Genomic DNA, 13778 nt, shown 5'->3' with positions numbered 1-13778 from the left:
GAGCCCCACATGGGACAGCCTGATCAACTTGTATCCTCCCCAGTGCTTAGAACAGCGCTTTGCACATGGTAAGCACTTAACAAATGCCATCATTATTATTATTTGTTACCTGTGTGACTTTGGGCAAGTCACTTCACCTCTCTGGGCCTCAGCTCCCTCATCTGTAAAATGGGGATGAAGACTGTGAGCCCCACATGGGACAGCCTGATCAACTGGTATCCTCCCCAGTGCTTAGAACAGTGCTTGGCACATAGTAAGCGCTTCACAAATGCCATCATTATTCTTATTATTATTGAGAAGCAGCGTGGCTCAGTGGAAAGAGCCCGGGCTTTGGAGTCAGAGGTCATGGGTTCAAATCCCGGCCCTGCCAACAGTCAGCTGTGTGACTTTGGGCAAGTCACTTCATTTCTCTGGGCCTCAGTTACCTCATCTGTAAAGTGGGGATGAAGACTATGAGTCCCCCATGGGACAACCTGATCACCTTGTAACCTCCCCGGTGCTTAGAACAGTGCTTCGCACATAGTAAGCGCTTAATACCATTATTAAGTGCTTAGTACAGTGCTCTGCACACAGTAAGCACTCAATAAATGTAGACAGCCCACTGTTGGGTAAGAACCACCTCTATATGTTGCCAACTTGTGCTTGCGCTTAGTAATAATAATAATAATGGCATTTATTAAGCGCTAACTATGTGCAAAGTACTGTTCTAAGCACTGGGGAGGTTACAAGGTGATCAGGTTGTCCCACAAGGGGCTCACAGCCTAAATCCCCATTTTACAGATGAGGGAACTGAGGCCCAGAGAAGTGAAGTGACTTGCCCAAAGTCACCCAGCTGACAATTGGCAGAGCTGGGATTTGAATCCCTGACCACTGACTCCAAAGCCCATGCTCTGAGAAGCAGCGTGGCTCAGCGGAAAGAGCCCTGGCTTTGGAGTCAGAGGTCATGAGTTCAAATCCTGGCTCCGCCAATTAATAATAATAATAATAATAATGGCATTTATTAAGCGCTTACTACATGCAAAGCACTGTTCTAAGCGCTGGGGATGTTACAAGGTGATTAGGTTGTCCCACGGGGGGCTCAGTCTTCATCCCCATTTTACAGATGAGGGAACTGAGGCCCAGAGAAGTTAAGTGACTTGCCCAAAGTCACACAGTTGACAATTGGCAGAGCTGGGATTCGAACCCATGACTTTGGACTCCAAAGCCCAGGCTCTTTCCACTGAGCCACGCTGCTTCTACATGTCAACTGTGTGACGCTGGGCAAGTCACTTCACTTCTCTGTGCCCCAGTTCCCTCATCTGGAAAATGGGGATGAAGACTGTGAGCCCCCCGTGGGACAACCTGATCACCTTGTTACCTCCCCAGCGCTTAGAACAGTGCTTGGCACATAGTAAGCACTTAATAAATGCTATTATTATTATTATTTCCACTGAGCCACGCTGCTTCCCTTAGTACGGTGCTCTGCAATCAGTCAATCAATCGTATTTATTGAGCGCTTACTGTGTGCGGACCACTGTACTAAGCGCTTGGGAAGTACAAGTTGGCAACATATACAGTCCCTACCCAACAGTGGGCTCACAGTCTAGACTGCACACAGTAAGTGCTCAATAAATACAATTGAATGAATGAATGCGTGTATGAATGAATGACTGAAGTACAAGTTGGCAACATATAAAGACAGTCCCTACCCAACAGTGGGCTCACAGTCTAGACTGCACACAGTAAGTGCTCAATAAATACGATTGAATGAATAAATATGATTGAATGAATGAATAAATACGATTGAATGAATGAATGCATGCATGAATGAATAACTGAAGTACAAGTTGGCAACATATAAAGACAGTCCCTACCCAACAGTGGGCTCACAGTCTAGACTGCACACAGTAAGCGCTCAATAAATACGACTGAATGAATGACTGAATAAATACGATTGAATGAATGAATGCGTGCATGAATGAATGACTGAAGTACAAGTTGGCAACATATAAAGACAGTCCGTACCCAACAGTGGGCTCACAGTCTAGACTGCTCACAGTAAGCGCTCAATAAATATGATTGAATGAATAAATATAATTGAATGAATGAATAAATACGATTGAATGAATGAATGCATGCATGAATGAATGACTGAAGTACAAGTTGGCAACATATAAAGACAGTCCCTACCCAACAGTGGGCTCACAGTCTAGACTGCTCACAGTAAGCGCTCAATAAATACGATTGAATGAATAAATATGATTGAATGAATGAATAAATACGATTGAATGAATGCATGAATGAATGAATAACTAAAGTACAAGTTGGCAACATATAAAGACAGTCCCTACCCAACAGTGGGCTCACAGTCTAGACTGCACACAGTAAGCGCTCAATAAATACCATTGAATGAATGAATGAATAAATATGATTGAATGAATGAATAAATACGATTGAATGAATGAATGCGTGCATGAATGAATGACTGAAGTACAAGTTGGCAACATATAAAGAAGTCCCTACCCAACAGTGGGCTCACAGTCTAGACTGCTCACAGTAAGCGCTCAATAAATATGAATGAATGAATAAATATGATTGAATGAATGAATAAATACTATTGAATGAATGAATGAATAAATACGATTGAATGAATGAAAGAATGCATGCATGAATGAATGACTGAAGTACAAGTTGGCAACATATAAAGACGGTCCCTACCTAACAGTGGGCTCACAGTCTAGACTAAACACAGTAAGTGCTCAATAAATACGATTGAATGAATGAATGAATAAATACGATTGAATGAATGAATGACTAAATTGAGTGAATGACTGTATGGGCCCGTGCTGGTCCCGGGGAGCCTTGCTGGTGTTTGGGAGCAGAGGCCCGGGGCCTGAAAACTACAACTTCCGGCATGCACCGCGCCTCTTCGGTGTTCACTTCAAATGTGTCCGGAGGGAAACAAGCGCTCCCGGGCTTTCGTTGGTGTTACAAAATACACCCGGACGAGCCAATAAAATACGGATCCACCCGCTCGATCTGTACGATCCTGGGACTCCCGATCCAGTGGGGTTCCGGTGGCGGCTCGGAGGAGGCTTGGAGAGGGTAGCGGCTTTTGCCGGAACCTTAGGGAGCGCGGACCGAATGTCCCGCGGTGTGCGGAGCCGCGGGTGGGGGACGTGATTGAAGGGGCACCGCCGCGGCCGGAGCCGGGAGAGGCCGGCGGAAGATGCGGCGGCAGGAGCAGCAGACGTTGCAGCTGGAACAGTTGCAGCAGGAGCAGCTGCAGCCTCAGGAGAAGCTGCAGCAGGAGCAGTTGCAGCCGCCGGAGCTGCAGCCGTTGCATCAGGAGCAGCTGTTGAGTCAGGAGCAGTTGCAGCAGCTGCAGCTGGTGCATCAGGAGCGGCTGCAGCAGGAGCATTTGCAGCCTCAGGAGCTGCAGCCGGTGCAGCAGGAGCAGCTGTTGAGTCAGGAGCAGTTGCAGCCGCGGCAGCTGCAGCTGTGGCATCAGGAGCAGTTGCAGCCTCAGGAGCTGCAGCCGGTGCATCAGGCGCAGTGGCAGCCGCGGGAGCTGCAGCTGTTGCAGCAGAAGCAGTTGCAGCCTCAGGTGGTGCAGCCGTTGCATCCGGAGCAGTTGCAGGCGCAGGAGCTGCAGCCGTTGCATCAGGAGCAGCTGTTGCATCAGGAGCAGTTGCAGCCTCAGGAGCTGTTGCAGCAGGAGCAGTTGCAGCCTCAGGAGCTGTTACAGCAGGAGCAGTTGCAGCCTCGGGAGCTGCAGCCGTTGCATCAGGAGCGGTTGCAGCCGGAGCGGCTGCAGCCGTTGCACCCGTTGCAGCCGCATCAGCCGCATGGGGGGAAGACGCAGCGGCTGCCCCCGGTGTATATCTACAGCCCTGAGTATGTCACTGCCTGCGACTCCCTGTCCAAGGTCCCCAAAAGGGTAATGATGATGATAATAATAATAATAATTCTTATAATGGTATTTATTAAGCGCTTCCTATGGGCGAGGCATTGCACTAATAATAATGATGATGGCATTTGTTAAGCGCTTAGTAGTGCGAAGCACTGGAGTACTACGAGTTCTAATAATAATAATTCTGATGTATTTGTTAAGCGCTTACAATGTGCGAGGCACTGAACTAATGTTGATAATAATGATGGTATTTGTTAAGCGCTTATGTGCGAGGCACTGTACTAATAATGAGGGCATTTGTTAAGCGCTTACTAGTGCGAAGCACTGTACTACTACGACTTCTAATAATAATTCTGATGTATTTGTTAAGCGCTTACAATGTGCGAGGCACTGTACTGATATTAATAATGATGGTATTAAGCGCTTACTATGTGCGAGGCACTGTACTAATAATGAGGGCATTTGTTAAGCGCTTATTATGTGCTAGGCATTGCACTAATAATAAAAATAATAACGGTGATGGCATTTGTTAAGCGCTGACTATGTGCGAGGCACTGTACTAATAATGAGGGCATTTGTTAAGCACTTACTATGTGCTAGGCATTGCACTAATAATAAAAATAATAACAATGATGGCATTTGTTAAGCGCTTACTATGTGCAAGGCACTGTACTAATAATGAGGGCATTTGTTAAGCGCTTACTATGTGCTAGGCATTGCACTAATAATAAAAATAATAACGATGATGGCATTTGTTAAGCGCTATGTGCGAGGCATTGCACTAATAATAATTTTAACAATGATGATGACATTTGTTAAACGCTTACTGGGTATGAGGCACTGTACTAATAATAATGGTGCTAATTGTTAAGTGCTTACTATGTGCCAGGCACTGTACTACTACTAATAATAATGGTATTTGCTAAGCGCTTGTTGTGTGCGAGGCTCTGCACTACTACTAGTAGTACTACTACTAATAATAATGATGGTATTTGTTAAGCACTATGTGCCAGGCACTGTTCTATGAGCTACTAATAACGATGGTATTTGTTAAGTGCTTACTATGTGAGAAGCAGTGTACTACTACTAATAATAATGATAATGTATTTGTTAAGCACTTACTATGTGCGAAGCATTGTGCTAAGCCCTGGAGTAGATGCAAGGTAATTCATTCATTCAGTCGTATTTATTGAGTGCTTACTGTGTGCAGAGCCCTGTACTAAATGCTTGGAAAGTACAATTCAGCAACAGAGACAATCCCTGCCCACAGGGGCTCACAGCTTAGAAAGGGGGAAAGAGGCATCAAAGATCAGTAGCATCAATATAAATAAGTAGAATTATAGATATACATACACATCACTAATAAAATAAGTAGAGTAATAAATATGAGCAAATATACAGAAGTGCTGTGGGGAGGGGAAGGGGGTAGAGCAGAGGGAGGGAGTCGGGGTGATGGAGAGGAGGAGGGGAGGAGAAAGGGGGCTCAGTGTGGGAAGGCCTCCTGGAGGAGGTGAGCTCTCAGTAGGGCTTTGAAGGGAGGAAGAGCAGGTTAGCGGAGGCAGAGGAGCAGAGGGTGCGGGCTGGGCTGGAGAAGGAGAGAAGGGAGGTGAGGTAGGAGGGGGCGAGGGGATGGACAGCCTTGGAGCTGAGAGTGAGGAGTCTTTGCTTGATTCGTAGGTTGACAGGCAGCCACTGAAGATTTTTGAGGAGGGGAGTGTTTCTGCACAAAGATGATCCGGACAGCAGAGTGAAGTATAGACTGAAGTGGGGAGAGACAGGAGGATGGGCGATCAGAGAGGAGGCTGATGAAGTAATCCAGTCGGGATAGGATGAGTGATCCGGTTGTTCCAGGTGGGGCTCACAAGCTTAATCCCCATATTACAGATGAGGTAACCGAGGCACAGAGAAGTGAAGTGACTTGTCCACTGTCACCCAGCTGACAAGTGGCGGAGCCGGGATTAGAACCCATGGCCTCTGACTCCCTAGCATGGGCTCTTGCCACTAAACCACGCTGCTGGGGAGGATACAAATAGGGGACGCCAGAGTGGGAGAGAGAGAGGAGAGGGGGACACATCTGACAAAAGAAGGAGCTCCCTGACCCCTGGAAGAATGATGGATCGCTTACTGTTGTATTGGTCTCTCCCAAGCGCTTAGTCCGGTGCTTTACTCACGGTAAGCTCTCAATAAATACGATTGAAATAATGAATGAGTGGGCTAAGCACTTGGAAGAGCACTGTACAACAGAATTAGCAGACACGTTTCCTGTCCATAACGGAAGCAGTCAATCAGTAGTATTTATTGACTACTCTCTGTGTGCAGAGCACTGGACTGAGCGCTTTGGAGAGCACAGTACAACAGAATTAGCAGTCATGTTGCCTGCCAGTAATGGAACCAATCAAGCCATATTGTATATTGAGTGCTTACTGTGTGTAGAGCACTGGACTAAGCACTTGGTAGAGTCCTGCAGTACAACAGAGTTGGTAGACAGGTTCTCTGTTCACAGAGAGCTTAAGAGTGTCAGAGGGGGGTGACAGACATTAATAGAAATAAATAAATGATTGATACGGACATAAGTGCTGTGGGGATGGGGGAAGGGGGCGTGAATAAAGGGGGCAAATAATAATAATAATAATAATAATTATAGTCTTTGTTAAGTGCTTAACAATTTGCCAGGCACTGTAATAATAATGTATTTGTTAAGTGATTACTATGTATCAAGCAGTGTTCTAAGCGCTGGGGGGATATAGGGTAATCAGGTTGTCCCACGTGGGGCTCACAGACTTAATCCCCATTTTACAGATGAGGGAACTGAAGCACAGAGAAGTTAAGCGACTTGCCCAAAGTCACACAGCTAAGTGGTGGAGCCGGAATTAGAACCTGTGACCTTTGACTCCCAAGTCCGTGCTCTTTCCACTGAGCCACAGATGCTAGGGTGGATACAAGCAGATCAGGTTGGATACAGTCCCTGTCCCCCGTGGGGCTCATGATCTCAATCCCCAGTTTACAGATGAGATCACCGAGGCCCAAAGAAGTGACCCAGAAGTGTGTGACTGCAGCTGTGAGACAGAAGGGGATCACAGGGGACCCCGGAGTGTGAGCAGGGATGCATGTTAGATGATTTAAGGGGAGGACTCGGCACTGAAAGGGCAGGTTTTGGGGTGCTGAGGAGAGGTGGGACATCCTGCACACAGTAAGCGCTCAATAAATGCGATTGATGATCCTGGACAGTGGGCTGTGAAAGAGCTAGTTGGGGACTTTAGCAATAGGGTCCAGAAACCCAGCTGGGAAGTGAACCATAAGGTGACCCTGGGACTTGACCCCACTGACTCCATTGAACTTTAAATCAGTCAATCAGTGGTATTGATTGAGCACTTACTGCATGGAGAGCACTGTACTAATCCAGTCATATTTACTGAGTGCTTACTGTGTGCAGAGCACAATACTAAGCGGTTGGGAAGTACGACTGAGTAACAAATACACTATACACTATAATAGAGTTGGTGGGTATGTTCCCCGCCCTCAGCGAGTTTACAGTTTAAACAGACAGTTGGAGGGTGTTGGGGCGGGGGGGAGCTAGAACAAATCTGATGCGATTTTGAGATTTATGGAAAAGTGGAAGAACCGTAAAGAAAAAAAAATAAGCACCTTCTTTTTCCCCTCCCCTTATTAGGCCAGCATGGTGCATTCGTTGATTGAAGCATATGCATTGCTCAAGTTAATGAGGTAAGTTTTTTTTTTTTTCCCAGAGTTCATTTTCCACATAATCATAATGATGGTACTTGTTAAGTGCTTACTGTGTGTGCCTTGCACTGTTCTAAGCGCTGGGGTACATACAAGTTAATCATGTTGGACGCAGTCCCTGCCCCACATGGGGCTCACAGTCTTCATCCCCATTTTTTACAGATGAGGGAAGAGGCCCAGAGAAGTTAAGTGACTTGCCCAAGGTCGCGCAGCCAACCCGCGGCAGAGCCGGGATTAGAACCAGTGACCTTCTGATTCCCCGGGTCTGTGCTTTAGCCACTGAGCCACGCTGCTTCTCACGTTTAAGGCTCCCAACTCCCATTTGTCGATTTCCAGTACAGTTAATATGCGACGCTCTAACCTAGTTCCTGAAACTGAAGGAGTATGGGTTTCAGTATAGTCATTCAATCGTATTTATTGAGCACTTACTGTGTGCAGAGCACTGTACTAAGCGCTTGGGAAGTACAAGTTGGCAACATATAGAGACAGTCCCTACCGAACAGTGGGCTCACAGTCTAGAAGGGGGAGACAGCCAACAAAACATAGTAACAAAATAAAATAAATAGAACAAATACGTACAAGTAAAATAAATGGAGTAATAAATATGTACATATACATATATACAGGAACTGACAGGTTCAATTAAGAATAGAACGTGGGTTGAATGAGAGAGATGAATCGAGGATTAATACCAGGTTTATGGGATTGTGAGCCTGGGAAAATGGTGATGCTGTCTATTGTGATGGGAAAGACGGGGAGGACAGGGTATGGGTGGGAAGTTAAGGAGTTCGGTTTTGGACATGATAACTGTGAAGTGATGGCAGGACATCCAAGGAGAGAAGCCCTGGATTACAGTATGTCTGTAATGAGTTTCTTTTGGTGTTTTATAAGTTAAGTCCCCTGAAGTAAAATATTGTTCACGATGGAAGGCAGTGGCCTTGGGGGTTCAGAGATATCCAAGCATGGGGACATATTAGTGATGGGCTAATCATTGAATCGCTGAAGAATGATTTGTAATGTAGGTGTTTCCAGACATTAAACTGGCAATTCACCCTGACCTCAGTCCGGTTATTAATCCAGTTAATTAAGAACCGGGCTGCTGGTCTACCTCAGTCGACCGAGTGAAATTTCCCAATAGGGGTTCATTTGTTTTTTCCAACGTTCTCTTACTCCTTCACCTCTACTGACCCAGAACACTTGAGTTAGGAAACGATGGAAACCGGGGGAAGAACGGAGACTCACACATCTGTCCCGCCGTCGCCCCTTAGTAGAGAGAGTCATCACCGTGGCTGGGAGGAAGTGAAGAATGACGTGAGGGCAGGGGGAGCAGAGTGTATTCTTTCTCATGTCTGCCGGAGAATCAGAGGCGGGAGGTTCATTTCCCACTCCGACTGCTGTCTTCTCCCCACCCCGGCAGCTGCAGACCGCCCCCCGGACTGATTTCCTCACCCCTCTCTGTTCCTTCCCGTATCTTTAGGGTGGTCAAACCCAAAGTGGCCTCCATGGAGGAGATGGCAACCTTTCACACCGATGCCTATCTGCAGCACCTCCAGAAGGTCAGCGAGGAAGGGGACGACGATCACCCGGAATCGGTAGAATACGGTCTAGGTAAAGTGACTTCACCGGGCAGCTGGTTTATTTTAATTGTACATATCTATTCTATTTATTTTATTTTGTTAGTATGTTTGGTTTTGTTCTCTGTCTCCCCCTTTTAGACTGTGAGCCCACTGTTGGGTAGGGACTGTCTCTTTATGTTGCCAACTTGTACTTCCCAAGCGCTTAGTACAGTGCTCTGCACACAGTAAGCACTCAATAAATACGATTGATTGATTGAGAGCCCTTTCATTCATTCAGCCGTACTGTGTGCAGAGCACTGTTCTAAGCACTTGGGAAGTACAGTTCAGCAGCAGATAGAGACGATCCCTGCCCGCAATGGGCTCACAGTCTAGAAGGGGGGGAGACAGACATCAAAACAAGGTAACGGGCATCAGTAGCATCATTATAAATAAATAGAATTATAGATATAGACACATATATGCCTAAGTCTTTCCCTCCCAATCCCCATCCTAAAGCAAATGCGCTCCATTTGGTGGGAAGGCCCTTGGAAACTCAAGCAAGCCAACTCAGGTCGATGATCCTCTGCTTTTCCCAGACTTCACACACCAGCTGGTGCGGCCCTGCTCCGTCCAGGATATAAGAACATGGTGGTATTTGTTATGCACTTGGTACCAGGTATTGTACTAAGCGCTGGGGTGGATACAAGCAGATCGGGTTGGACACAGTCCCTGCCCCACGAGGGGCTCACAGTCTCAATCCCCACTGTACAGATGAGGGAACTGAGGCCCAGAGAAGTGAAGCAACTTGCCCAAGTTCACACAGCGGACAAGTGGCGGAGTCCGGATTAGAACCCATGACCTTCTGACTCCCAGGCCTGGGCTCTGGGAAGCAGGGTGACCTGATGGAAAGAGCCCAGGACTGGGAGTTGGAAGGACCTGGGTTCTAATTCTGCCTCCGCCACTTGTCCGCTGTGTGACGCTGGGCAAGTCACTTCGCTTCTTAGTTTCCTCAACTGTAAAGTGGGAATTCAGTTAGCCTGTTCTCCTGCCTACGTAGCCTGTGAGCCGCATGTGAGACAGAGCCCCTTTTTCCTCTCCTCCTCCCCGTCCCCCCCCGCCCTACCCCCTTCCCCTCCCCACAGCACTTGTATATATTTGTACAGATTTATTACTCCATTTATTTTCCTTGTACGTATTTACTACTCTATTTCGTTAATGTTGTGCATATAGCTGTAATTCTATTTATTCTGACGGTTTTGACACCTGTCTACATGTTTTGTTGTCTGTCTCCCCCTTCTAGATCGTGAGCCCGTTGTTGGGTAGGGACCGTCTCTATATGTTGCCGACTTGTACTTCCCAAGCGCTTAGTACAGTGCTCTGCACACAGTAAGCGCTCAATAAATACAATTGAACGAATGAGTGACAGAGACTGTGCCTGGTCTGATGAAGTAGTATCTACCCCAGCGCTTAGAACTTCTCTTGTCACATAGTAAGCACCTAACAAATAATCATCATCAATCGTATTTATTGAGCGCTTACTGTGTGCAGAGCACTGTACTAAGTGCTTGGGAAGTACAAGTTGGCAACATATACCATTGGTAATATTATCATATCTTCATTTTAGTTTACCTCTGTATCATAAACGTCGTTCTTCTTCAGTTCCCACTGGTACGCCTACTTACCGCCTCTTCTCTGCTCCCAACGCGACAGACGCATCAGAATGAAATCATTTTCCCACTTTTGGAACAACTTGGTTAGGAGTATTTATAGAGAGGACAGTTTCGAGAGAAACAGGAAGGAGGGTAGCAAAGAATAGAGCAGAGTGCACCAACAGAAGGCTGGAGTTTGCCTCAGATTGGTTCACTTATTAATCAGTCAATCATTCCATGGTATTTAGGTGCAGAGCACTGTACTAAGCAGTGGGGGAGTACACTACATCGGAATTAACAGACCCATTCCCTGCCCACAGTTTAATCCTATCAGTGAATTATTTGCTTCGTAAAATCTACAGCGACTGGCAAATTTCTGGGAAAAGACCCCCAGTGGATTGATTAGCAGTGGCTGTAATATTTATGAAGTGTTTATTACGTTGCAAGCATCGGGGTAAATAAAAGATAATGAACACATATCCCCGTCCTATAATGGCCTCAGGATCTAAGAGCGAGTGGGAGATACAGACACAGAGATCGTCGATTCATTTTAATTTTGGAATTTATTCGCTGCTTACCGTGCTAAACGCTGCGGTCGATACGAACTAGTCTGATCAGCTACCGGACCTCCCAGACTTCCAGGGTGGGAGGGTAAAGGGTGACCAACAGTAGGAGCAAATTAAAAATTGAACAGTCAAATGGGGCACTAAAACATTAATCATTCAGTCACTTCTCTGTGCCCCAGTTACCTCATCTGGAAAATGGGCATTGAAATTGTGAGCCCCCTGTGGGACAACCTGATCATCTTGTAACCTCCCCAGCGCTTAGAACAGTGCTTTGCACCAAGTGCTTAACAAATACCAACATTATTATTATTATCATTCAGTCGTATTTATTGAGCGCTTACTGTGTGCAGAGCACTGTACTAAGCACTTGGGAAGTACATGTTGGCAACACATAGAGACGGCCCCTACCCAACAACGGGCTCACAGTCTAGAAGGGGGAGACAGACAACAAAACAAAACATGTGGACAGGTGTCAAGTTGTCAGAACAAATAGGATTAAAGCTAAATGCACATGATTAACAAAATAAATAAAATAGTAAATATGTATCATCAGAACAGAGTTAAAGCTAAATGCACATCATTAACAAGATAAACAGAATAGTAAATATGTATTGTCAGAACAAATAGAATTAAAGTTAAATGCACATCATTAACAAAGTAAATAGAATAGTAAATATGTACAAGTAAAATAGAGTAATAAATCTGTACAAACGTATATACAGGTGCTGTGGGGAGGGGAAAGAGGTAGGGTGGGGGGGATGGGGAGAAGGAGAGGAATATTACTTTGAGGGGCAGTGCTCCAGCCCCTCAACTCTCCAGGCAATGTTTTCTGATTGTAAACTGCTTCAACCCTCCTGATGTTGGGGAGACAGGGTAATAATAATAATTATGGTACTCGTTAAGCGCTTACTATGTGCCAAGCATCGTTCTGAGCACTGGGGTAGATTCAAGTTAGGTTGGACCCGGTCCCTGTCCCACATAGGGCTCACACCCTTAGTCCCCTTTTACAGATGAGGTTACTGAGACCCGGAGAAGTGAAGTGACTCGTCCATGGTCACCCAGCAGACATGCGGTGGAGCCGGGATTAGAACCCAGGTCCTTCTGACTCCCAGGCCTGTGTGCTAGCCACTAAGCCATGCTGCATTTGGGGCCCAGCACCCACTTTGGTCAACGGGTTGTTGCTCAATACAGTGCTCTGCACACAGTAAGCGCTCAATAAATGCGATTGAATGAATGAATGCTCAGTCTGTTCTTGGATTGCATCCGATCAGACCATCTAGTATCTCGTCCAACCCCTTATCACCTGCTTAGAGAAGCAGCATGGCGTAGTGGCTAGCGCCCGGGCCCGGGAGTAAGAAAGTCATGGGTTCTAATCCCGACTCCGCCACTTGGCTGCTGCGTGACTTCGGGCATGTCTCTTCACTTCTCTGTGCCTCGGTTCCCTCATCTGTAAAATGGGGATTGAGACCGTGAGCCCCTTATGGGAACTGTGACCAACTTGATTTGCTTATATCCACCCCAACACTTAGTACAGTGCCTGGCATATAGTAAGCATCATTACCCTCATTAGTAGTAGTAGTAGTAGTAGTAGTAGTAGTAGTAGTAGTTACTATCATTAATCGTCTCTATCTCTCCCAGCCCATACCTCTCTGTGTTTCATCTCCGAGCTAACTGTCTTTTGGTGTCTGCCCTCAGGATATGACTGTCCAGCCACTGAAGGGATATTTGACTATGCGGCCGCGGTGAGCGGCGCTACAATCACTGCTGCCCAGTGCCTGATTGATGGAAAATGCAAAATCGCCATTAACTGGGCCGGAGGTTGGCACCACGCGAAAAAGTAAGTCGACGGCCTCTTCACTCCCTGGTGTGGGAAGCAGTCAGCCTCCTCTCTGATCTCCTATTCTCCTGTCTCTCCCTTCTTCAGTCTATACTTCACTCTGCTGTCCGGATCATCTTTGTGCAGAAAAGCTCTGGGCATGTTACTCCCCTCCTCAAAAATCTCCAATGGCTGCTTGTCAAACTACGCATCAAGCATCTACTCCTCACTCTCGGCTTCCAGGCCTTCCATCACCTGGCCCCCTCCTACCTTATCTCCCTTCTCTCCTCCAGCCGAACCCGCATTCTCCACTCCTCTGCCGCCGCTCACCTCCTCACCAGAGCTTGTTCTCACCTGTCCCGCCGTCGACCCCCGGTCCACATCCTCCCCCTGGCCTGGAATGCCCTCCCTCCACACATCCGCCAAGCTAGCTCTCTTCCTCCCTTCAAAGCCTTACTGAGAGCTCACCTCCTCCAGGAGGCCTTCCCAGACTGAGCCCCCTTTTTTCACTCCTCCTCCCCATCGCCCCCCCAGCCCTGCCTCCTTCCCCTTCCCACA

General features: G+C 46.8%; 1 protein-coding gene across 1 annotated transcript in view; it reads left to right on the top strand.

Annotated features, from left to right (window-relative positions):
* The first annotated feature begins 3208 nt into the window (after positions 1–3208).
* HDAC8 (histone deacetylase 8) overlaps positions 3209–13778 on the top strand; it is a 114214-nt gene continuing 103644 nt past the window's right edge. The window contains exons 1-4 of the mRNA XM_038747768.1: positions 3209–3919; positions 7563–7615; positions 9111–9241; positions 13100–13241. Coding sequence (XP_038603696.1) covers positions 3209–3919; positions 7563–7615; positions 9111–9241; positions 13100–13241 — 1037 coding nt within the window. The remainder of the gene's footprint in view (positions 3920–7562; positions 7616–9110; positions 9242–13099; positions 13242–13778) is intronic.

Source organism: Tachyglossus aculeatus, chromosome 6, assembly GCF_015852505.1.
Source record: "Tachyglossus aculeatus isolate mTacAcu1 chromosome 6, mTacAcu1.pri, whole genome shotgun sequence".
In the NCBI taxonomy this organism is placed as follows: Eukaryota; Metazoa; Chordata; class Mammalia; order Monotremata; family Tachyglossidae; genus Tachyglossus; species Tachyglossus aculeatus.
The sequence above is the reverse complement of the archived record's forward strand: the minus strand, read 5'-3'. Positions and strand labels throughout refer to the sequence as shown.